This window comes from Typopeltis vanoorti, chromosome 13, assembly GCF_054136105.1.
Source record: "Typopeltis vanoorti isolate ZY-2024b chromosome 13, IOZ_Tvanoo_1.0, whole genome shotgun sequence".
Taxonomy (NCBI): domain Eukaryota; kingdom Metazoa; phylum Arthropoda; class Arachnida; order Uropygi; family Thelyphonidae; genus Typopeltis; species Typopeltis vanoorti.
Window position 1 is genome coordinate 22,782,464 of NC_143561.1, and position 27,977 is coordinate 22,810,440.

General features: G+C 35.8%; 1 protein-coding gene across 2 annotated transcripts in view; it reads right to left on the reverse strand.

The window, feature by feature from the left end:
• l(2)05287 (WD repeat-containing protein l(2)05287) overlaps nt 1-27,977 on the reverse strand; it is a 211,380-nt gene that overhangs the window by 12,662 nt on the left and 170,741 nt on the right. For both annotated transcript variants that reach the window (XM_090402934.1, XM_090402935.1), the window contains exons 16-17: nt 19,320-19,489; nt 1,645-1,704 (exon numbers count right to left, since the gene is read on the reverse strand). In XM_090402934.1, the coding sequence (XP_090259060.1) occupies nt 1,645-1,704; nt 19,320-19,489 (230 nt within the window). The remainder of the gene's footprint in view (nt 1-1,644; nt 1,705-19,319; nt 19,490-27,977) is intronic.

The window sequence follows — 27,977 nt, forward strand, 5'->3', positions numbered from 1 at the left end:
AAAAGTCAGATACTGGAAAAAATCCCAACTCAACAACAGCAGAAATCAAGATTGGAATAATTAACATAAGAAGTATGAATTATGTTAATTATTATATGAACAGAGCTTAAATATAAATTTCAGACTATATCATTGTCTGAAAATTATATTTAAGCTCTGTGGTTGATTTTACCACATCATGTGGTTAAATTCCCAAATTTCCAGAACAACTCTTACTTGTCCAACTAATGGAAACCTGTCTGAAAAATAAAATATAAATAATGAGGGAAGGAGGGTCTAAAAATTTCCTCTGATCTACATCTAGAATCAAACCTATAATGGTTTTGTTCTGGCAAAATCTTTGTGGCAACATTCATAAAAGACTAGAGATGCAACTTGTCTCAAGAAAAGAAATACGATCTTGACAAGATTCTGAATATTATTAAAAGTTATGGGAGATCCTTCTTAGCCAACCCCTAGATTATCCTCAAATCACTGGAGGATGTTGATAAGTCCAATGAAATTGAAGACCCCCCATCCCAAAAAAAAACTTGGGCGATATACCAAAAAATAAAATAAATGAAACAAGAACAAGAAATATTAATGATTCATGGAACTTTCAATCACGAGTAATTATGGCAAAAATGTCATTTGCAAGTGAAGAAATTATGAAAAGATAAGTAGAATACGATTTGAATCTTTTCAGAGATGAAAAATAATTATTTTCCTCTTCTTGTCTCTAATTTAACAATCTTGAAGACAGTCATCCAACACATGAAAGAAGAAATGCTAAGAGAGAGAGATCAATGAAGGCAGAAAGGGTGCAAAGTCAAGATGGCATTCATGCACAAAAATACCAAAGAAGAAAGAAAATTATACCCCCCCCCTCCCACAATAAAAATAAAATAAAATAAAAAAATAAAGGGCTGGGGAAGTTGAATGAAAAGATTACAGAACAATAAAATGACCCAGGTGACAAAATTACTATAACAAATTAGACTGGAAAAAATAAAACAAAAAACATCAAATGAAATAAAAGCCACCAAAAGCAATGGATTATGATAAACGAGAGAGACTCTTCAACATCAGAATGAGACTAGAAAGAAACTTGGAAATGCAAAAATATGTTTTCTTTGTTTTATAGAGTATAATAAAGCATGTGATTATGTTCACTACAAGAAATTAATAGAATACATTAAAGACTGATATCATATATATGGGATTGCTTAAGGGTCATAAAGCCAAATAACTGGAAAAAGACCTCCAAATTGTCTTTAAGGAATATGGAGAACTGATTGGGGCTTCTGACCTAATGTCCAATCATCACCTTCATGAGGTGAAATCAGGTTATAAAATTCTGATTTTATCACAGATAAAGCATAGTATTCTGCTAACAAAGAGATAAAAATACTATTAGGTGATTATTGCATTAGCAGACAGTAGATGGCTTGGCATGGAGGATGGATTACATATGTGGTATAGAGCGACCTCAGTCATGAGTCTTTGGCCTCCATGAAAGTGTCTTTAATTCATGAACTTTGCAGCCATTCATTAATTTAAGACACTTGCATAATATCATGCATGAATTAACTATAAAAATATGTTACATATAGCAAAAATGTAGTACTATATTTTAACATTCTGAAAAAGCCAAGGAAAACTTACCATGTCTTTCACTGAATCTTTTGGGTCAAAATCTGGTTCTTCGTCCAGGGTAAGAATTTCCTGTAATTATTGCACAATCTATTTTAGTGATTAAATAAAATAAATGAAAAAAAGTCATGCAGGTTCATGAATCTATTTGTGGGTCTAAATCAAAAAAGAAATTATATATAAAATAAATGAAAAAAAAAAGTCATGCAGGTTGATGAATCTATTTGTGGGTCTAAATCAAATATGAAATTATATATAATTTTTTTAAAAATAATGCCAAACCCCTTTGATAAATCTAATGATAATCACAAGATATATTTGTATGTGGTACTTTGGAATAAGTTGATCTAAATGTGTGCTTCCTCATTTTTATTATTTTTCAAAAGCAATTTCCACCATATGAAACTAAAGCAACATTTAAGGGGTGAATATTCCTATATGATGAGTAAGTACTTTGAAGTATCTCAGAACAGTCTCTCTCTTAGTCTAATATTGGTAATGTGCAAGCATCTACTAATATCCACCACAAAAGGCAAAGATGGTGGAATCAAAGCCCAATGATGAAAGAGCAGTCTATGTCTTGCAAACACAGTGCAGTCAAACAGCACTGACAAATCCAGTTATATTATCAAGTGCTGATGCTGCAAACTGGGACATTGTAGAAACAAAAAAAGGTCTCGTTAACCTTTTTTTTTGCCAATGGTTGCATACTTGCAATGTAAAAATTAACAAATCAGCAGATAAACTTCTCAGAAACCTGAATGGGTTTCTTCTACCATACCTCTGTCAGTAAAACAAATTCTCACAGATACCAAATCCTACATCTACAGCAAACCCCGATCCAGTAACTCTAGATGAAATTGATGCAGACCTCTAACTAAAACAGGTGATGCTCATGGCACTTGACAACATTCTTTCCAGATTTTTTTACTTACCTTTGCCTAAGAGCAAAAAACCTGGCTATCTAATTTCTTCTCCTCAATAATAAATGATTAATTATTCAAAGATTATTATTATTACATGACACCTCCAGGGAGTCCAAAGACTCACCAAAGGAGGCCATGCAAAAAAAAAAAAAAAAAAAAAACAAGTCAAATAAGGACCCCAACAACTATCACCCTACAGCATTGCTCTCCACATCTTGCAAACGTTTTAATAGGATTATCCTTTGTAGGATTTCTCCAAAAGTAAAGGCCACATTACCCAATGAACAGGCTGGGTTTGGACCTGGCTGAAGCTGCTACAAACAGGTCCTTGCCTTCACAACCCACATATAAGCTGGACACCAAAAGGGTTTAAACTGGGAAAAAGACTTGCTGTATAAAACAGCCAAAAATTCTAAAAGTAATAGAACAAATGCTCTCCAATAGGAAAATAAAAGGTTCATCTGACTACAAAAAAGAATATATCTGCACCCCAACTCTATTCAACTTGTACACAAATGACATCTCTCCAAGAGCCAGTCTAAAGTACCTACACTGATAACATAGAAATCGCCATCCAAACCAATATCTTCCAAGGCCTTGAGGAAATGCCAAGCAAAGATCTACGCTCACTGCAAAACTACTTAGAAACCTGAGGACCATCCCCTAACCCACCAACAAAACTATTGTTTCAGCTTTCCACCTACATAATGTTCATAGAAAACAAAATATAAGCTTCTGCAACAGGACTAATCCATGAAAGTAATATTTGCTACCTTGATGTCATATGTGATTGCTGTCTCCCATATAGACCATATGGAAAAAACTAAATTAAAGATAACTGCCAGGAAGAACATAACATATCACAAGCACAAGTTGGTTGCAATGCTTTAACCCATAAAAGAGCAGACCTGGTTCTGGTCTTCCTAGTGGCAAAAGTACTTCCTGCCAATTTGGAGTCAAAGTCAACACTGGACACACCTCAATCTGACAATGAGTTCACTCCTTGCCCATGGTCGCCCATTCTTTCCCACATCACTCCATGCTTCAGAAAAGAAGCTACAATTAAAGAAATAAATAAAATCAGAAATAACAACCTTCCCATACATCAAGATATCTCTCCACCTCCAGATCTTCTATATGGCTTGTAGATATATACCGGATGATGGTCACCAGGTCCCCAAGACTGGAATGAACTACAAACTAGTTCCTGATCACAGATACTACTGTCAAACCTTCAACAATTAATCCACCTCAACACAATACATCACTGATGACTGCCCCACAATGCTGTTTCCCTGGTCAGGAACTTGCATTTGCTCCCAAACGGGTGGCATTGATTGGTTAACTGAAATGTCAACCTGTATATGCTGCTCATTAATTTCTTGTGTTTTACCTATATGATAAATAATAAGAACTGTCAAGGTGGGATGATTTTCATGAATTCTATATCTCACTCTCTTGGTCAGATTATGGCTTTTGGCATTCTGACCCAAGAATAGGCACTGTAGTAATCTTCACTACAGTGCCAATCTAGGAAACTTGTATGCTCATATATAAGGAAACTTGCATGCCCAAATGGCAATCGTGCCCTTTGGTCTTCTACCAAAGCAATTAGAAATAACATTCAACCAACACTGCTCCCACCTCTACTGTGCCCTGATAATACTATTGTACCATTCAGAAATAAAAAGAAAAAAAAAAATTTCCAGCTTCATACTTTTCCTCACAGGCAATTTTAGTAAATGTCCCCTAACCATTCCAAACATCCAACACTTGTCCCCCCTCATTCATTTCAACCAGATAGTGATCAGAAAAATCTTATCCAAATTGGACACCAAAAAAGTCCTCTGATCGCATTCCTTCAAATGTCCTGAAGAAGTGTAGTACACAGTTGACACTCATTCCATGTCACATTTCATATACTCTCATTCCACTGTTATCTACCCTACACCATAGAAATTAGCTTATGTATAACCCATTCTCAGGGGTTGTACATAAAGACAATAATGGGTGTTGATGGTTCTCTTCAAATTAATGAAGAGAACCATCAACACCCAGCATCTACATGAATTCCCTTGAATGTTGTCAAGTAATAAATGACACCTCTGAAACCAGCACCACAGAAATGTTTAGCAAATCCCAAGTGGTAGCACTTGATATCTTCGAGGCTTTCAACTGGATCCAGCACAAATCTATTAACTAAGCTCCCATCATCTGGTTTGTCCTGCAACTTCAACTGAGTTACAAGTTTTGTCTGGATGCACATTGTGCGTGATGGTAAACCATTCCCTTTCATAACATATACAATCAATATATAATAATTAGAAAACACTTTTAATATTTCAGTAGAGCCACATTGCCATCATCAGGGAACAAAGAACAAATTGAGATGTACACACAGGCACTATATAGGGTAAGTAGACTGAAGCTGAAATAACAAAGGTAAGTCTAAAGTCCTAAAATCGTGCCTTCCAGTAGGCTGGGATGGATGTTCTTGGCTGTTGAGCTGAAATTCTGAGAATAAGTGCTTCCCACATTTCAGACAGTTTCATACATGTTAAAGATACCAGGAAATTATATACTTGGTTTTTTAATCCTTTACCCAAGGAAACAAAATAATGTTTTGCATGTGAAATATATTCACATCTGAGTACTCATATATAGAGGCTAATGACTTCACATTACTTAGTATGTATTCCATAATGCAAAGCACACCCCTTTTTGTAAAATGCAATGCATAATGAGAAGGGCCACTACCCAGACCCCAATAAAGGTTTTGACCATTATTGAGGTCTCATCAGTGGGAGCCAGATCTGTGAGAGATACCAAGGTTGAAGTAAGGCAGAAGTCATATCTATAATGGGAAGTGGCTCTTCTCATTATGCATAGTACTTTACACATAAAAAAAAAAAAAAAAAAGGGGGGGGGGTGCTTTGCATTATGGGATACATACTAAGGCAAATAATGTGAAGTCATTAGCCTCTATATACAAGTAGCTCAGACATGAATATATTTCACACACAAAAACATTGTTTTGCTTCCTTGGGTAAAGGATTAAACACCAAGTATATAATTTCTTGTATCTTTAAAGTATAATAAACCCAAGGTAAAAAAACTTTCAACATACTTTTATACAACCATATTTATTGTGGTTTGAAAAGTTCCTTATGAAAAGTTTCATATTTGAATTGGCTTCCGTGGAGTAAGTTACGCCTTTTCCACAGTATCTTGTGGCAGGTGTCAAAGACATGGTCGGCAAGCCCTGAGTGACTATAGTGGTGGAACAACTACAATCACTCAGACTTGACATCTTTAGGTGATAAATTTCATCAGTATAGAGATGTCCACCTTTTTGCAAGCTTTCTTGATAGAGCTTCATATTAAAAATAAAGATGAAAGCTACTGGTCTTCATGTAATTAATTATATCTGGTTACTTTTAAAAATGCCCACTTTCTTGTTCCTTTATAGTGATTATGCTATAGAGACAAAATCTTTGTTTTTGCCAAGAAACTATATTCTCGTTTAATCGTTTACCCAAGTGTAAGCATAAAAAACCTTGCTAACACCTGGAGTGAAGGATTAAACAAGAATATAGTTTCTTGGCAAGTATAATTTAGTTTCTAACCAAGTGAAAAACCTTCTACAACTGTCTCTGATCCAGAGTATTTTAATAACAATAATAGACCTTTTTTGCTACTTGAATATGGAAAAATATGACTTCTGCATTAATCTACCTTTATCCTTTTTTGGGTCTGGTTCCCATTGATGGCACCTCAGTAAAGGTTAAAACCAGTCTGGGTTATAACCCCTCCATTAATGCATAGCAATATACACATCTGAAAAGTGATTCCTATTAAAATAAAGAGAATGATCTATGAATAATCTAGTGGGCTTTGTATTATGGGATATGGAAGCAATCGATCTAAGCCAACAGATACATGGAGCCTAATCATAGATACTTCATGGCCAAACTTTGTTTGCTTACACTTGGGTAAAGGATTAAACAAGATTATAATAATTTCTTGGAAAATATAATTTACTTTCTAACCAAGTAAAAAAAAAAACTTTCTGCAGAAATCTTTGTTTAGAAGTACCATTATTATGGTAACTGCTTAGTTATTGAAGTATGAATAATCTACAGATATTATTACTTGTTCAAATACATATACAAAGTTATAATTCATGCAATAAGCTAACATTCCTGAATGGCTGAGAGGTCTGAATTCTGTGATTTATGTCTTTAATATCATGTCTTACTATTGTTGCATGCTTTTCCAAGTAGATATGAGACTACTCAACACTGTTTAACTTGGACTCTTCCAATATAACAGATAAGAAAAAAAGTGCTTATATGTTCATTGTCACTACAGCCTGCCAATATTTACATATAATCATTCAAATGACAGGCCATGAAAAGATACATCTTAAAATACATCTGATGACACTTTCCAGGATTTAAGGAATAGCTTGTTGAGTTTGCCTTCTTACTAATAGTTCATATCCTAAACAGTTTAACACTTGGGGGATATCACTAGAAGAAAACCCAGGGAGTTTAATACATAAAAGTTACTCCTAATTAAAAATGGTTTCAATAGGAAAAAACTGTCATTAACATCTAAAACCAAAAACCCAATGGTGGGTGGGTGGGTGAGAGAGAGAGAGAGAGAGGTCTCAGTACGGTGTTTTACATGAGACTATCTGCATATCAATATTAGAGACTTTTTTTTTTACAATTTCCCAGAAGATATTGTTAAACTATTTAAATTCACCATTGATGCATGGCATAATATGTTCAAACAAATAGAAGGAACAGCTGGTGACCTATTTCACCAGCCTTAGCTGATTATTTTATGGAGCCTCTAGAAGAAAAAAAAAAAAAAAAACTGACACTATATTTCCTCAGCCTTGTATATTATTATGATGATGATGATTCAGCCCTTCATGGAGTCAAAAGACTCATCCTAGAAAACACAAAGTCTAACATACCACTCATTGAACTTGTTAACCGTTTGTGCTCTCACCACTCTATCAGGAAATGCATTCCACGGTTCAACCACCTCCATGCAAAGAAACCACTCCTCACCCTCTTGCTCACAACTTCCTTTCGTAACTTTATCCTTGCTTCTTACCTCTGTTCCACCAAGAAAAGAACTCCCCAGTGTCAACCCTGTAACCACCTCTCTACAGTTTAAAAATCTCAATCATATCACTTCTCCTTCTAACAACCAAACTCTGTACAGCCTGTCTTCATAACTAACATTGCGGAGTCCTGATACCATCTTTGTTATCTGCCCCTGCATCCTTTCCACAGTTAATTTATCCTCTTTAAATTCTGGGGATCAAATTTGAGAACAATAGCCCAAGTATGGTCTGATCAGGCCTTTATACAATGGAATGACAACTCTTATCTCTGCAGGTCTGTATCTTTCTCAGTATTGCAGCAATTCTCTGGGTTACCTTCACCACCTTTGCAATATGTTCCCTGAAGTTCAGGTTTCTAGCAATCATCATCCCCAGATTCCTTGCCTCCCCTACCTCCTCCAACAGAGTATGCAACCTCCCATCGATGTGTTCCAAACTTCAAGATTTTACATTTAGCTGCATTAAAAGGGCATCTGCATTCATTTGTCCATCTGTCCAGTTTATTCAAATCCTCTTGAAGGGCTACCACATCTGCACTATTACTAATAACCCTTCCCAGCTTCACATCATCGGCAAACAACTGAATATCCCCCTGCAATCCACTGACAATGTCAGTGATATAAAGGTTAAAAAATACAGGTCCCAGTACTGAGCCCTGTGGGACCCCGCTTGTAACCTTTTGCCTCCTTGATATTGTCCTCCCCATACACAACTTTCTGATACCTATCAGATAATCAATCCTGAATCCAGTTCACTAACCTAACATCTAAAGCATGTGCTGCAACTTAAATATCAGCTTACCCTGTCAAATGCCTTTGAAAAATCCAAAAAAATTGGCAGAATATGGCTTTCCCTCATGCCTCTCACAGATAACATTATCCTCATCTGCCCAAAGCTGTTTATGGTCTCTCACTAATTTCTCCAAGTTCTTAACAACTACTGATGAAACACAAACTGGTATATAATTTGATACTTCCAGTCTGCTACCACCCTTATGCAAAGGCACCATCTTACCCTCCTACTCCTTAGATACCTTTCCCTTGGTCAGACTTTCACTGAAAAGCCAGGTCAATAGAGTTGTCAGTTCTTTAGCACATTCTCTCAAAACTTGTGGCAAAATTCCAAAAAAACAGTTTTAAAGTCCATAAATTTAAAACTGTTTTATTGACATCCAGAGTACTCAGTATTTGAAACACACTCTCCTCTTGCACTTCTAAACATCAAACCCCCCTATCCCTCTAGTATTAAAACTTACTTCTCCAGGATGAAATACCCCAATAAAGTATTCATTGAATAACTCCACTAGGGTTATGATTTGTTGATAATATATTTGCAGTCTACTGACTCAGATTTACTTCAGTTCCTAGAGAAATTAAACTCCTTGTACTCCCGTATCAAGTCCACTAAGGAACTACAATCCAATTACAAAACATCTTTTTTTGGATACCTTAATAATTCATAATCCCACAGGTCATGTTGAATTTTCAGTTTATCGGAAGCGAACCTTTACCGTCAGATATATTCACTTCTCCTACCATCATTCATCACAGAAAATGGGTATTATCAAGAGTCTTGTACATAGAGCTCATACAATCTACTCTTCTGGTTCTTTTGTTAGATGAACTGAATAAAATTAAAAGCAACCTGATATATAATGGATACAACAAAACTGCCATTCATAAAATTGATAACTATCATCCTTCTACCCACTACAATCCAATGTGAAAGAAAAGAATTTCAATACCCTACCTTAAAGGAACCTTGGAACAAATAGCAAGGATTCTTCATAAATTCAGTCTATATACTTCCTTCCAACCAGTTCAGAAACTGCCTACTGGTTCTCTCTACAGACTGCTCTGAATGGGAAGAGGGGGGGGGCTTTAATTTAAAACACCCTGTATATTGAAATGCCATTACTAGGTAATAAACATTAACATTTTTTAGAATTTGAATTTTGTTTATTACTTTTATTAAATAAATGATTACATTCTCAGAAAATCCATTTATACATCATGAAAATTATGGAAACAACTGTGTTAGAGTAAAACTTCAGTTTTATATAAACCAAAATAATCATTCAGCGTTTGATGATAATGATCTTAATAATCTTCACATTAAGGTCATCATCTGGAGTACACACACATACACACATATATATATACAGAGAAACAAGCTGCACTGCAATCTACATGGTATGTTAAAGTTACTGGTGAACCATTAAAACTATTGGCCTGACCTCTAGTGGAAAAATAAATAAATAAATAACCCTTACTACAAAGCTAGAGTCCTATTATTATTATCTATTAGGTTACAAAATTAAATTAAGCTAGATAGCAACATGTTCACAAAAAAAAAAGTTACTGATATAAGTACACATATTTGGTTTGTTTTAATTTATATGTATATGAGTAACTTTTTTTTTTTCACTAGAGGCCAGGCCAATAGTTTTAACAATTGACCAGCAACTTTAGCATACCATGTAGATTGTAGTGAAACTTGTTTCTGTTTTATATATATATGTTAAGGATACAAAGAAATTTTATAAACTTGGTTTTAATCCTTTTTTCCCAAGTAAGCTAAGTTTGCGTCTGAAGTATTTTCAGGTTTGAGGCAACTCGTGGTAAAGATGGCATAAGCTCTGATCACTTGCCTAAGTATCCGATAATACAAAGCACATATCCTTACGGACATGTATAATGCTGTGTATTACTTCAACCTTAGCATCAATACCTCTGGGTCTGGCTCCCACTGACGAGACCTCAATAAAGGTCGAAACTGGTCTGGGTAGTGGGTACTGACCCTTCCCATAATACACAGCATTATACATGTCTGTAAGGAAATGTGCTTTGTATTATGGGATACTTAGGCAAGTGATCAGAGCTTATGCCACCTTTACCATGACTTGCCTCAGACCTGAAAATACTTCAGGCAGAAACTTAGCTTACTTGGGAAAAAAGGATTAAAACCAAGTTTATAAAATTTCTTGGTATCTTTAACATATAGTACACCCAAGGTAAAAAAAACTTTCTATGTATATATATATATATATATTTGTGTGTGTGTGTGTGTGTGTGTGTGTGTGTGTGTGTGTGTGTGTGTGTGTGTGTGTGTGTGTGTGTGTGTGTGTACTTCAGATGATGACCTTAATGTGAAAGTCGAAGCTTCTAGTGATTATTTTGGTTTATATTAAACTGAAGTTTTACTCTAACACAGTAGTTGTTTCCATAGTTTTCATGATGTATTCTGTCACCATGTAGGCATGAAGGGGAAAAAACATCCATTTATAATTTTATATATGTATTTCTCTTATCAAAAATATCCATGAAAAAAAAAAGTTTCATTCACTGTTCTATGCATGCTCATTTATCTTGACCAATAGTAATTTCAGTTATCCCCTAAATTTGTTCATCAAATACCCCACAATGTAGGATCAAAATATCAGCTGTTTTGATCCTTAGTTCCAATACATGTTGCAGGATGACCATGTATTCTTGCCAACACATCATGGTTAAAATAAAAACATCAGTATGTACTATAAAATTCGATGCAATAGAAGTTCTTGATTTTTAGGCATCGAGAACTGAGAGGAGACCTACACATAGCCTTTAAAGGAATGCAGAGAACCGACCAGTGCTTCTGACCTAATGTCCACTCCTCACCTTCTCATGGAGCACCCTGTTGGGTATCAACCTGGATACTGAACGAACGAGGATGGGCTGGCAATTTGGGATTTAGCCGACCAAATTGTATTCTTATTGGTTAAACCAAAATAAAAAATGATGGTACAACATGACAAAATTTCATGCCAGCTGGGGCATCGCCCGATTAAACAAGCCCCCTGTTGTTTTTGCCAAGGAACCAGGGTGAACAGCGAAAAGTCAGCTACTGGAACAAATCTGAAAACACACCCCCAAGTCAACATCACCAGAGTTAAAGATCGGTACTATCAACATAAGAAGCCTAAATGGCAAAGAAATGGAGCTAGCTGAAGAATTAGATAAGTACCAGATTGACATAATAGGGGGTGACTGAAACAAAAAAGACAAAAACTGGTGACATCTTTCTGAGCAATAAATACAAAATGTTATATTCAGGCAATGACAATCAAGGAAAAGAAGGAGTAGCCATAGTATCATCATCATCATCATCAAATTCCTGCCATGTACCCTCAAGGGGTGTACAGGATATGACAGTACTACATGAAAAAATTACATCATTACTAACTTCCTATCTACAATTTTCCTCCAAATCAGTCTGTTACTTGTCAAGACTCCAACATTATCAGATCTTATATTTCTATCGTCTAAGGCACTTTGTACCGTATCAATCCACCTATATCTTGGTCTTCCTCTGGGTCGTTTTCCTGCCAACCTGGCAGAGAACACTTGTTTTGCTAATCTTTCCTCTCCCATTCTATTTAGGTGACCATACCATCTGAGATTAGCTCTGCTAACGCATTCCTGGATGCTGACAATGTCAAGTTCTTTCCTAATATCCTCATTTTTAATATGATATTGCCATTGATGCCATCTGTTCACGCCTCTAATCTTTCTCAGGACTCTCATATCTGCGGTCTCTAGTCTTTGGTCAAGTGTTTTACTTCTGACCCAGCTCTCAGATCCATAAGTTAAAATTGGTTTGAACACAGTTTTGTATACAGCTAATTTAGTGTTCCGACTAATTTCTTTCTTATTCCATATTAATTTATTCAACTGACTTCCCACGATACCAGCTTTGCTGATTCTGTTGTCTATTTCTATATTTAGTTTACCATCTTCAGTAAAAATTGTGCCTAAGTAGCTAAAATGTTTTACTTGTTCCACAGGTTCTCCATTCACAACACAGTTGACATTTTCAATGATTCTGCCTATTTTCATTGTCTTTGTCTTTTTATTGCTCACCTTCATACCATATCTATTACAACAGCTATTCAATTTTGTCAGAGAATCTTGCAGACTTGTAGCGGATTTATTTAGAAGTATAACATCATCCGCATAAAGCAAAGAGCTGACATTAACATCTCCAATTTTGATATCAGGTTTAATACCACATTCCTTCATAATGTGATCCATATAGATAATGAATAACAGAGGGGATAATGTACATCCTTGTCTCACACCAGATTTAACATTAAACCATCTTCCTGTACTTCCTTCAATTCTAACTGCTGACTCACAACTCAAATACAGACTAAGTACTGCTTGATATAATGCCCCATTGACACCATATAACTGCAGCGTATTGAATAGCTTCTCTCTTGGCACCTTGTCATATGCCTTTTCCAAATCAACAAAACTTAAATACAGATCTTTGTTATATTCCCATGCTTTCTCGATTATTTGTCGTAAAGTGAAGATCTGATCCTGACAGCCTCTATTTGGCCTGAATCCAGCTTGTTCTTCACCAAGCTTTTCTTCCACAATTCTTCTCAACCGTTTCTCAAGTATACTTGCATAGATCTTGCCAGGAACACTCAGTAGGGAAATACCTCTGTAATTCTCACATTCAGTTTTATTTCCCTTTTTATATATGGGTACTATGAGAGCTCTACTCCAATCATCAGGAATTCATCCCTCTGTCCAGGCTTTCTGAACTATGCAGTGCAGCCACTGTAAGACTCTTATACCACCATACTTCAGCATTTCTGGTCGAATATCATCTACTCCTGCTGCCTTTCCACATTTCAAGCCTTTGATGGCTTTTTCTACTTCAAGTATGGATATGTATTCCTGACTGCATGCCTGGTCAGTGTTTTTTATCACTGTGCTGTCATCACTGCTTGTTTCATTTAGCAGTTTTTCAAAGTAATTACTCCATACTTCAAGGATATCTTTTTCTCCTGTTTTCATTTCACCTTTATCATCTCTAATTCCTTTTACAGCACTCTTTCCTCCATTCTTAAGCTTCTTCAACAACCTCCAGAATATTTTGCCACCTTCTTGATATTTATTTTCTATATTCTTGCCAAAGTCCTCCCATGACTTTTGTTTAGCTAGTTTTACACAATGTTTAGCTTTCTTACATTTGTCTCTGTATTCTGTAAGAGTAAAAGCTGACTTATTTGCCAGGAACTTTTGATATGCTTTCTTCTTTTCCTTCACTGCCTCTTTAACTTCCTGTGTCCACCAGGGAGTTCTGATTTTTTTATCTTTGCACACAACCTCACCACATGCCTCTCTGGCAGAATCAATCAATGTTTCCTTCAGAGTTTGCCACTGAATCTCCAAGGTTTGATTCCTGTTCTCAAACTCTTTCATTTTCTTTTCAATAATATTTCTGTATTTTAGTCTACAGTTTACATCTGAGAGCTGCTCAACTTTTATTCGCTTTAAAACTTTCTTACATGTTATTCTTTTCAATATGAAATTCAATTTTATCCTGCTCAAGACTAAATAGTGATCACTTCCAATTTCAAATCCTCTGTACACTCTGGTGTCCTGCACCAGGGAGAAAACATCACTATCAACAATAACATAGTCAATGAGACTTTTCTTATTCCTAGCCTCTTCTCTCCATGTGAATTTGTGCACATTTTTATGTTGGAACATGGTGTTAGTAATAACCAGTCCATGTCCTGAGCAGAAATCCAACAGATATTTGCCATTATTATTAGCTTTGCACTTTTCTCCAAATTTTCCCAAAATATTTTTGTATGTCTCACAATCATTTCCTACTCTACTATTTAGATCCCCAACAAGGACCAACTTTTCCTTTTTCATTGTGTCAGTTGCTTTTTCTAAAGCCTCAAAAAATTCCTCCACTTCTACCTTAGTAGAGCCTTCTGTGGGACCATAGGCACAAATAAGTCTCATTGTCCAGTTCCCCATTCTCATATTTACCCACATTACTCTACTTGAGACTGACTGCCATTCAAGAAGATTAGCCTCGTATTTTGTGTTGAATACTATGGCTACTCCTTCTTTTCCTTGATTGTTATTGCCTGAATATAACATTTTGTATTTATTGCTCAGAAAGATCTCACCAGTTTTGGTCTTTTTTGTTTCAGTCACCCCTATTATGTCGATCTGGTACTTATCTAATTCCTCAGCTAGCTCCATTTCTTTGCCATTCAGGCTTCTTACGTTGATAGTACCGATCTTTAACTCTGGTGATGTTGAGTTGGGGTTTGTTTTCAGATTTGTTCCAGTAGCTGACTTTTCGCTGTTCGCCCTGGTTCCCTGGCAAAAACAACGGGGGCCTTGTTTAACCGGGCGACGCCCCAGCCGGCATGAAATTTTGTCATGTTGTACCATCATTTTTTATTTTGGTTTAACCAATAAGAATACAATTTGGTCGGCTAAATCCCAAATTGCCAGCCCATCCTCGTTCGTTCAGTATCAAAGTAGATACCCAACAGGGTGCACCACGAGAAGGTGAGGATTGGACATTAGGTCAGAAGCCCTGGTCGGTTCTCCGCATTTCTTTAAAGGCTATGTTAATCTTCTTGAATGGCAGGCAGTTTCAAGTAGAGTGAAATATGAGAATGGGGAACTGGACAATGAGACTTATTTGTGCCTATGGTCCCACAGAAGATTCTACTAAGGTAGAAGTGGAGGAATTTTTTGAGGCTTTAGAAAAAGCAACTGACACAATGAAAAAGGAAAGGTTGGTCCTTGTCGAGGATCTAAATAGCAGAGTAAGAAGTGATTGTCAGACTTACAAAAATGTTTTGGGAAAATTTGGAGAAAAGAGCAAAGCTAATAATAATGGCAAATACCTGTTGGATTTCTGCTCAGGACATGGACTGGTTATTACTAACACCATGTTCAAACATAAAAATGTGCACAAATTCACATGGAGAGAACAGGCAAGGAATAAGAAAAGTCTCATTGACTATGTTATTGTTGATAGTGATGGTTTTTCCCTGATGCAGGACACCAGGTGTACACAGGATTTGAAATTGGAAGTGATCACTATTTAGTCTTGAGCAGGATAAAATTGAATTTCATATTGAAAAGAATGATATGTAAGAAAGTTTTAAAGCGAATAAAAGTTGAGCAGCTCTCAGATGTGAACTGTAGACTAAAATACACAAAAATATTATTGAAGGAAAAATGAAAGATGAAAGAGTTTGCGAACAGGAACCAAACCTTGGAGATCCAGTGACAAGCTTTGAAGAAAACCCTGATTGATTCAGCTAGAGAGGCATGTGGTGAAGTTGTCTGCAAGGAGAGAAAAATCAGAACTCCAAGGAGGACACAGGAAGTTAAAGAGGCAGTGAAGGAAAAGAAGAAAGCATATCAAAGGTTCCTGACAAATAAGTCAGCTTGTGCTCTTAGAGAATACAGAGACAAATGTAAGAAAGATAAACAGTGTGTAAAACTAGTGAAGCAAAAGTCATGGGAGGACTTTGGCAAGAACCTCGAAAATAAATATCAAGAAGGTGGCAAAATATTCTGGAGGTTATTGAAGAAGCTTAGAAATGGAGGAAAGAGTGCTGTAAAAGGAGTCAGAGATGATAAAGGTGACATGAAAACTGGAGAAAAAGATATCCTTGAAGTATTGAGTAATTACTTTGAAATTTTGCTAAATGAAACAAGCAGTGATGACAGAACAGTGATAAAAAACACTGACCAGGCATGCAGTCAGGAATACATATCCATACTTGAAGTAGAAAAAGCCATCAAAGGCTTGAAATGTGGAAAGGCAGCAGGAGTAGATGGTATTCGACCAGAAATTCAGCATTTCTGTTCGAATGTTGGTATAAAAGTCTTACAGTGGCTGCACTGCATAGTTCAGAAAGCCTGGACAGAGGGACTAATTCCTGATGATTAGAGTAGAGCTCTCATAGTACCTATATATAAAAAGGGAAATAAAACTGAATGTGAGAATTACAGAGGTATATCCCTATTGAGTGTTCCTGGTAAGATATATGCAAGTATACTTGAGAAACGGTTGAGAAGAATTGTGGAAGAAAAGCTTGGTGAAGAACAAGCTGGATTCAGGTCAAATAGAGGTTGTCAGGATCATATCTTCACTTTACGACAAATAGTGGAGAAATCATGGGAATATAACAAAGATCTGTGTTCAAGTTTTGTCGATTTGGAAAAGGCATATGACAAGGTGCCAAGAGAGAAGCTATTCAATACGCTACAGTTATATGGTGTCAATGGGGCATTATATCAAGCAATACTTAGTCTTTATTTGAGTTGTAAGTCAGCAATTAGAACTGAAGGAAGTACAGGAAGATGGTTTAATGTTAAATCTGGTGTGAGACAAGGATGTACATTATCCCCTCTGTTATTCATTATCTATATGGATAACATTATGAAGGAAAGTGGTATTAAACATGATATTAAAATTGGAGATGTTAATGTTAGCTCTTTGCTTTATGCGGCCGATGTTATACTTCTAAATAAATCCGCTACAAGTCTGCAATAAAAAGACAAAGACAATGAAAATAGGCAGAATCATTGAAAATGTCAACTGTGTTGTGAATGGAGAACCTGTGGAACAAGTAAAACATTTCAGCTACTTAGGCACGATTTTTAGTGAAGATGGTAAATTAAATATGGAAATATACAACAGAATCAACAAAACTGGTATGGTAGGAAGTCAATTGAATAAATTCATATGGAATAAGAGAGAAATTAGTCAGAACACTAAATTAGCTATATACAAAACTGTGTTCAAACCAATTTTAACTTATGGATCTGAGAGCTGGGTCAGAAGTAAAACACTTGACCAAAGACTAGAGACCGCAGATATGAGAGTCCTGAGAAAGATTAGAGGCGTGAACAGATGGTATCAATGGCAATATCATATTAAAAACGAGAATATTAGGAAAGAACTTGACATTGTCAGCATCCAGGAATGCATTAGCAGAGCTAATCTCAGGTGGTATGGTCACTTAAATAGAATGGGAGAGGAAAGATTAGCAAAACAAGTGTTCTCTGTCAGGTTGGCAGGAAAACGACCCAGAGGAAGACCAAGATATAGGTGGATTGATACGGTACAAAGTGCCATAGACAATAGAAATATAAGATTTGGTAATGTTGGAGTCTTGACAAGTAACAGACTGATTTGGAGGAAAATTGTAGATAGGAAGTTAGTAATGATGTAAATTTTTCATGTAGTACTATCATATCCTGTACACCCCTTGAGGGTATATGGAAGGAATTTGATGATGATGACTTTTACAGAGGTCGTAAATTGGATAAATATAATAAAACTACATGTTGCTAAACATTTACAAACATCAGTTTACAAACATCAGATTGTAAACCCATATGGGTATCTGACACAGAATTGTTCATAAAAATATTAAATAGGATAAATATTCAAATTGTGCACTGTATGTTTATGTTAAATGGATCTTGTATTGAAATAGTTTTACCGTAAGTAAAAAGGATTATGCCTGGGACTTGAAAACGAACAATAGCACTGAAGGTCATTCGAGCAAGGAAGTTTCCCGCCTTCATTAAAAGGTCAAGACTGCTGCTGCGAGAATGATCACATGATATTCGAGGGTCTCCAACCCTGAATCACAGAACTCCCGAGAACCGTATATAGGAGGCCTGAAGGTTTCTCTCTTGTCGTTATCTAGCTGCAGCTCACCGGCCTTTTTGGACTCGTGCGGTGCAAGATCCATGGAGAAATTCGCAGTCCTAGGGAAGAACTGAAAGTTTTCGCGATGTATGGCAAGTAAGGGAACTTGCCTCATGAACCGAACGCAGGATGCCTAGAGTCAACCTAGTTCCTTTGGCGAAGATGTGCCGCTGCTGCCGTAAGTGAATTACGGAAGGATACCTACCGAGCACTGTACGAGGAATTTCAGTATGCAGAACGGATCAGAGAAGTCGGCAGAAACAGCCAAGGATCTCATATGGTGATAGGACTATATGTGTTACTAAGGTTCTGTTACTGAATAGAAACCTTTGTATTAATAGTTAAGTGCAGAAGGATGATTGTGAGTCCACTGGACATAATGTTACTAGGCTAATAAGATTGGCGTGGATAGCAAAGCATAAGTTAGAGATAGTACCCATCAGAATTGTATGATATGAGAATCTCCTCTCACTGTAAATGGGAAGTTTAATATTGTTAGATTGAAACTGAAATTCATGTTAAGATTATGAAAAGAGTAGGATGAAAAGTGTATACTAGTGTAGATTTACTTAAATTACAATAAATGTGTTTTGTTTGTTTAATAGAGACTATTGCCTGATCTTTGTACAATGCACTACCTTGCAAAAACTTTGAACCTGTTTGTTAAGAATTTGGGGAATTGCCATGACTGTTAAAGCCCACAATTAGATTTAGCTATATCATACAGGTGCTATAACATATCTCTGATGCTTTACGCGAAGAACTCAGGTGGCGCAGTCATTAATCAAATAAATTTTCCTGATTTCTTGTAGCATAGGAGATAGTTTTCTGTACTTATGAAATTGGCCTAGTTCACAGGCTTATTCACCAGCAGTGTCGACAACACAAGTTTACAGTACAATACTTACTGCATATTGTACATATACTCCAGGAGGATAAGTATGCTATTTTCTATGTACTTAATACTACCTCAATCTCCTCCTGTATACATACTTAAAACTAGATGAACTTCATAAAAGAAAAGAAAATCAGTTGTTTGTCACTATTTTTTAAAGATAATCTCATCTTACCTGTTCTAAATTTATGAAGTACAAACGAGAATTTCTTTGCCATGATAATTGAGAATCATCCCTTGCTGTTACTGACTGTGGAATAAATATGGCACCAATAACAATGGACTTGCTAACACTTTTGTGAAAGTATATAATATCTGAAGCATTATCTGGAGTAAAAATGTACACTGAAAAATTTAAAAAATCATTTATGAGTTAATAAATAAAATAAGTTCAATAAAAAATTAAAATAATAAATTATATTCTTGCTCTCTTGAAGAAAAAGAAAATACTCAGAATTAAAAATAAATAAATATATCCATTAACATCTTTTATTCTCCAAAGGTGTTGGGTAGTTTTTAGCCTTAACAGCCTCTCCTATTTTTTGAAGATCAATGACCAGTTAATCTCCACCCTCAACTGTCACTGATAGTTGGCCCAAGTTTATCAATGATCCAAAGGATCATTGTTCAGCCCACCTCATTCTAGGTTTACTGAACTTTGGTGGTCTAGTCTGCAAAAATCAAAATTACAACACCTTCACAGTGACAGGCATGTTAGAAGCACCAGATACATCCCAAATGTCATTCCACATCCTCACAGCCAATGTGGGGATGTGGCAATAGATACATCCACAACAACAGACATTAAACCATTAGATTGGAGCAAACCAAGAGTGAACCCAAACACAAAAGAGAATCAGGTTATAGTTCAATTATTCCTTAGAGGAAAAGCTAAACTGCTGTGGTACTGGGCATGAAGTAGTAGATGAATTTCATTATCTGGTATAATACTGTAACTATGCTTACTGGCAGTTTGAAGTGGACAAAAAAAAAAAAAAAAAAAAAAAAAAAAAAAAAAAAAAAATCTCTTCCTTGGCATCTGAGTTCTTTTACTCAAAACATTACTTTCCCCTCTAAACAATTAAGTATGTACAAATTACAAATCCATTCAATCATCCAAAATAGTGTTCTCACATTTGATGTTCCCTAAATATCCTTGATCCAATGAACAATTAGATAGATCATTAATCAATCTGTTCTCATCTCTTTCACACAGCTGTTGAAGTCTTTGCTTTGTGCATTTTTCTCCATTCATTAGAATCAGCTATATAACACTTCACAATGCAATCCCAAACGCATGCAGAGAACTAATTTTCTTCTTTGTCCATTCTCTCCACAGGTATTCTTTAGAACAGCCTGGCCTCCATTTTATGTTTCCTACAGAGTAAAATTTGTGGATCTTCAACTTTCTGTCCATGGTATAATAGTATACTAGAAATTGAATAATCTTGTGTATGCATGGGAAGAGCAAAACTATAAATAAAGAAATAACATAGCAAATCTCAAAGATACCCGAATATATGATTTTAGTATAGCAGATAAATGTTGAAAGTTGAAGATCTGCAGTTTACTCTACAGCAAGACATAAAATTGAGATCAATTAAAAGGCATAGTTGCAGAGAGAATGAGTGAAGTGGGAAAAAAGATTTCTTCCTTTCTCTCTCTCTCACACACACACACACACAGAGAGAGAGATTGGGTGTTAACAGATTTAGAGAGTGCGAAGAATTACTGATGCCAGTGCTAACAAATGGTGATATATATATATATATATATATAGCTCACTAAGTACTGGATCACAGATGTGTATAAGTATAGAAACGCAATAATTCAAAAGTTGGATGGATTTTTTTCAATTTTTATAGGGTTAACTGTTGTGTACAGATAATGCATAGAATGAAAGAGAAAACCTAATTTCTTGGATGCTGAAGAAGAGATATCTGAGATAGGTTTATTATCAGATCTCCATAAAGTCAAAAGACTCACTGTGGGAATTATGTTAAAGACTGGAGGTTACAGTTATCACAAGAAAAATCATGACTTTGGGTATTGTAAAAAAGTAGGTAGCATAGAATTTACATGTTATTTAATTTCTCCAGTACACTTGGTCATTGACTTACAACCGTCCGCACTTACGACCACACAAAAAAATTAATTAATAAATGAATAAATTAATAATAAATCAGCCAACTGCGCGTATGATAACTATGGGATACGATAGTTATCATACGATAACCTACATATGATAACTATCTCTCACATACACTCAGTCACTTTCAAGCATCTTTTGCGTGTGGTGTATTAATTAAAATTCTACTGAAATACTACCCATAAAATGTCTAGTAAAACTACAATACAATACAATACAGTACGATATCTGACGGTACGAAATGTTTCTCATTGGTTGAAAGAAAATGAACTATCGTGGTGCGTTAATATTCAAAAACATGTCAACAAATGAGAAACATTTCGGACAGTCGGATGTCGTACGCCATGCGAACTAAGCTTGAGACAAAAGATTGCTAAAAATTTACGGCCAACCAGACGAACGAAATAGATGCTGTGGTTGCGATTAGTTAAACATACAGTTGGACGATTCTCTCCCTCATTCTGACATTCTTTTCTCCGGCTGAATGAAATGTATGGAACAAAATCGTTTTCCCAAAATTCTAACATTCTGGTAATTCACCAAACTACAAAATAAATGTCTCTGCTTTTTGTTTTGTAAACATACATTTTTAAAAGCATCCAAAAATATTACAACTTGTACTTATTCTTATTAGAAATGTTAATATTTTTATATTCTAAAAAATCCGGGACATTTAGCGTCCTGAACTAAACATATCGGGATGCCGGGACAGAAGTAATAAAACTGGGACGTATGGGATCCCTATCCGTATGTCACATGTGAAAATTAACACCCTGTTAATTTTAAAATGCTTTTAACCAAGATTTGCTTATAATTAAATTAACAGGGTTTTTTTGTTATTAATTTCCTGTTATTTTTAACAAATTTTGACGAATAGGCCATCGTATGTTGGAAAAACACTGTAGTAATTTAACCGACATAAATGAGTCACCGCTCATAAAACATGTTCAGCGAATGATTAGGACACGATCGCACCAATCATATTGTAATTGGTTCTTTTGTCGCGAGGCGTGACTTTCTGCGGCAGTTTTATTTCATTTTCGTAATTTTAGGGAGTTAATTATAAAAAAACAGCAGAATTCAAAATTTCAAAAAAAAAACTTGATAGTTTTTCAAAGCAGGATTACCTAAACCAAGTGCCTCAACATCGAACATTAACTTATCTAAAAGTGTGAAAATTGTGTTAAAAATTGTGTGTAAAACCATCTTTTTTTGTCATTACAGTGCCAATATTGATTAAACTGCAGTATAATGTTAGAGATATTTTTATTTTAAAAAAATTAGCGATTTAGCGGACACCCTTTAGTCCCTATTAGTCCGTTAAATCAAGGATTTACTGTAATATACAGAAGAAATGACCTACTTATCTAGTAGTAAGTAATACATGTCAGCACTTGACTCATAAGTGTATACATGAGAGACCAAATATAAAGCATACAACAGTATTCAAGATCCAAGATGCCTGCAAGACATGGTTCACACAATGCATTTTAAACTAGTATATGCCAAGCTGTTCGCAAATGAGAAAAACATGAAAGTACAACAGTCATTATGGATTTGCCTTGCATTATGGTCAGAAATAGAGCGATGTGCACTTCTCAGCAACATTGCCATGAACAAATTAAGAAAATTTGGACTATGGATTGTATCAAGGCTTATCTCCACTACATGCTTATTCATGCTTTGGAACCATCAAGTCCAAAGCATGCACTTCTTGCTATATGGCAAGACGTGCATGCTTTTTCTGATGATATTAAGAAGATATAAGTTAGACTTAAACAAACTTAGACTTTGTTTGCTTACATTTGGATAAAGGATTAAACCAAGAATATAATTTCTTGGCATCTTTAATTTATAGTATAAACTATCTCTAATCCAGAGTAATTTAATAATAAGGTGTGACACCTATTGGCTACTGTGCAGATGACAATGCCCTAATCACTGAACTAAACCACATCCTTAATACTTTCTTAGCCAACGGCTACAATCCCTAAAAAATATTAAAACCAGATAACCACAACCCCCCCCCCCACCTCACAACAAAGATTACACTAAATCCATCACCATTCCCTATATTTGGGACACCTCAGAAAACATAACCAAAATCTTAAAAAAAATGACCTTTGTAACTTCTTGTTACAAAGCATATAAAAAATTGGCATCCCTTATCCAATCCACCAAAGACCAACCACTTCCCCTAGACCTACCTGGGGTATACCAGGTCCCTTGCAGCTGTAAACTGTCCTACTTTGGCCAAACAGGCAGGACAATAAATGTCAGGATTTGGGAACATAAAGACTACATCCAGTTTTACCAGTACAGCCACTCTGGGCTTGCAGATCATGCTCTAGATACCCGCCACAGAACATGTTGGAAGAAAGCCACGTTAATACACAGCAGCAAGTTTAAATATGAAAGATTGTTCATAGAATCAGCCTCAGCTCTAAAAAACTTTCAACACCTCAACAAATTTGGGTGCATGAGACTGCCTCAAATTTGGGAAGCTTGCATCACAAGAACATCAGCCCAACAGCCAAGACAACCCCAATATAGCCCGCTAGGGAGGCACCATTAAGACTCTAGGAACAACAGTAGTTTCTCTCTTCTCCCTCATTTGCTTTTTGTAGTGCCTGCATGCATGTCATATTTGTATGTTCCCATTGAAGATGGCAATGGGACATGATGCCGAAATATAGGAATTATTTATTAAAGTTTCTTTTAATTAATATTCCATTATACGTTGTGAATTCCTTAAATAATTTAATAGTCATAGTTATTGGCTACTTGTATATGGAAATATGACTTTTGCATTACTTAGCCTTGGTATCACCTCTGAGTCTGGCTCCCACCGATGAGACCTCAATAAAGGTCGAAACCAGTCTGGGTAGTGACCCTTCCCATAATGCATAGCATTATACATGTCCGTAAGGATATGTGCTTTGCATTATGGGATACTAAGGCAAGCCACGTGAAGTCATTAGCCTCTATAATATGAGTTGCCCAGTCATGAAAATACTTCAGGCACAAACCGTTTGCTTACACTTGGATAAAGGATTAAACCAAGAATATAATTTCTTTGCATCTTTAATTTATAGACTTAAACAAAGTTCAGTCCAGTTTAGTAAAATAGTGAAAAAATTATATGACAAAAGCCTTTCTTTTTTCTTTTTGCAGTATGGCACCTGTATTATGAAAACAGCTGTAGTTGAGCCTTAACAACCACAGCTGATGATAACTTATGATAGAATTTTTTCATGCAGGATTTTTTATCCCATAAACTTGTTTTTAATCCTGCAAACAACACCTCACATAATAATACAGTGTTACAATTTGGGGACCATGAGATGGCAGTTTTATGCCATTGCAGGTAGAAATCTTAACTCATCATTAGGGATGACAAAGGCAGATAATCAATATCATGGTTATTGATTATCTGCCTTTGATTATATTGATTATCTATAAAGTCATTATACAGATGGTTGTGGTGGAGCCTTAACTAGAAGCTGACTTCAGCACCTGCTTGATTTTTTTTTTTTTTTAAACATTAAGCCTACATACAAACAGCTGCAAAAAAAGGTATACACATTATTGCCAGGAATAAGTAAGGGATTAAAGAGAAAAAAGTAATCTACTAGGACACTCCATCTAATTAGGACTAGTCTTCTATCCATGTTTTGCTTAGTTTTGTGTGTGTGTGTGTTGTGTTGTGTTATGTGTGTGTGTGTGTTGTGTTATGTGTGTGTGTTGTGTTATGTGTGTTGTGTTGTGTTATGTGTGTTGTGTTGTGTTATGTGTGTTGTGTTGTGTTATGTGTGTTGTGTTGTGTTATGTGTGTTGTGTTATGTGTGTTGTGTTATGTGTGTTGTGTGTGTGTGTTACAAGTCTCATAATGTAGAATTCTCAGTGACAGATGAAATTTTGGAAGAATTAAATACTATTTTTTAATCATTTCCTAGTGCTGTTTCACTCCATTAAGCCTCTACCATGAGTTTCTATCAGCACTTAACACAAATGATCTACATCCATTTTGCTTTCACTTTCAAACCTATTTTCTACCAAACCATATTTTCTACCTTCTCTTTCATTTAATATATTCTTTAGAACAGCCATTCTTAATTGGGACCAGCTAACCGTTTTGCTAATTTATAGCATAGGGAATCTGTACATCTACTATAGGTCTTTGGGGCAAAGGGTATATAAAGCGCCCTGTTCCTGCAAGGTGGCCCACTATGGGCAAGCAGAAAGATCATCCAACGTCCACATGAAAGAACACAAAAAATACATCTGCAGTGATGACTATATTGAATTGGGTCTTGCAGATCATGCTTCATAGAATCATGGCGTGCATCATCATAAAATCGACTGGAAAAAAGATCACCATGCTCCGCTGCAGTAAATTTAGAAGAGAAAGACTAAGATCTACAGCTGCTCTCAGTAATCAGCCTAATTTGAGTAAATATGGTTGCATTAAACTTCCCAAAATATGAGAAACACTAACTTTGAGATCCCAGTTTACATCCTAGGCTGCCAACAGGTATCCATTATTTCCTGTCCAGTGGAAGCAAAATTCAACTAAATTACACAAATAAAATAAGTACAGTTTGTGATATACAGTAAAAAGACAACATTAATGCAGGTTAAGACATACAAAAAAAAAAAAAAAAAAAAAAAGTGTTAGAAATTTATGTTGCTCCAGAACTTTATATCACTATTTTTCTCATTCATTTGAAGAGATTTGTAAAATAAAAAGAAACAGAGTGTACTATCATCAGCAAAACTATGGGTAGGATTTAAGGCCCATGAGATTTAGTAAGTACGCAGCCCTAGATACTACAGCACTGGTGGAGAAATCTGAGGAGAGGAAGCCATCTACCATGATACAAACAACCAGAGAGGAGGCTGTGATGAAACTAAATAGGATAGAAAGCATACCATCTTACGGTATGGCTTCCTCTTCTCAGATTTCTCCACCAATGCTGGAGTATCCAGGGCTCTGTACTTTCTCACATTCACTTCCCATGCATGCAAATGACTTCTCTCACTGACCTTAAATCCTACCCATAATTTTACTGATGACAGTACACTCCATTTCTCTTCTTCATTCTACTAAAGGAGTAGTAGTAATATACCATCATGCTAATATTCTTGTAATGCTGTTTGGATGAGGTCATTGCAAACAGGATATACCTTGGCAACCTTACCAGCCTGATACATGGAGCTGGAAAATTAAAGATAGTCTCAGTTGTAGACACTGAAATCCCCAAGAAAGATCTCACTGTTTGGATATTTCAAATGTGAGAAATCAAAATAATTATTAGAATTTGGAAAACAGACAGCAAAGACAGGAGATGATTAAGGTTGTTTGGCATTTTGACATGGGAAGTCAGTTCTGATAAATGCACCTGTACCACGCTGAAAAGATAAAGAATTGATTAAGCTGTAGTCCGAACAGTTGAGGCAGAAATAACAGGTCAGGTTTACATAACTGTAAATGATAGTGTACATCATTTATATTAAAGTTGCAAACATAACAATACAGAATGAACCAAGTCTATCCATGGCTTCAACAGTTCCTGCTGCATACCACCATACTGACTCACCCTCCAGGCATAATGTGGCAGAGTTAAGTGGAAGCAGGATTATGGGGAAAGCCTTCGGATTCATTATCTTCACTCTCATGAAATTATCTAGCATCTGGTCTTCAATACCATTCCATCGCTGCACTCTCCAGTGATAAAAGAATCTAGGATGCATACAATGTAATTTGTGAGGACCCAAAAATTCTCCAAAAACTCCTTTACTGCTTTCTTAGTAGTATTTTTGAAGTCTCTTTGAAGAATTTCTGGAGTCTCTCTCTCCCCACCCTCCTCTTCCTCCCTCTCAGAGGGGAAAAAAGTTAGTTCTTGTTGGAGATCTAAAGAGGAAAGTAGGAAATGAATATCAGACATACAGAAATGTTTTGGGAGAATTCTGAGAGAAGGGAAAAGCCAATAATAGTTGGCCATTGTTTTGGATTTACAGCCAAAGCAACTAAAGCTACAAGTCCAATGTATTATTATTATTATTTGTCACCTCCAGGAAGTCCAAAAGACTTATCGAGGAAGGGCACCTACTCTACAACTTGGTTTCCCACCACTCGCAATCCACCAACTGACTGACCACAACTATACCAATGCCATCTACCGCTGACCACTACCACTAGTATTTCCAAAGACAATCACAAACATCCATGCCCACAGCAGGATTCGAACCCACAGCCTTTTAGCTGGAGAGCAGATACGCTAACCACTCGGCCAGCCAGGCTGGCGTATTATGTATAAATTGTCTAGCCAGTTTGACTGTTTTTGTGGAATAAAATCATTACTGATTATATTATCATTGATTGTGATATCTTTACACTAGAGGATACAAGAATATGTGGAATATGAAATTGGAAGTGACAATCACTTAATTTTAAGCAAAATAAATATGAATATCACATTCAAAAGAAAAATATATAAGAAATTTTATAGGCAAACTATAGTTTTAACTATACTATTATCATTCAAGAAAAAATTACAAGGGTGTGCTTGAAATTCCTGCAATCACCTGACAAATTAACAGGTTACATTTGTACTTGATAGTGATCTCTTGATTTTGACCGATTCTTACCTTTGCTTACATTTAACCCTAGCTGCAGCTTCT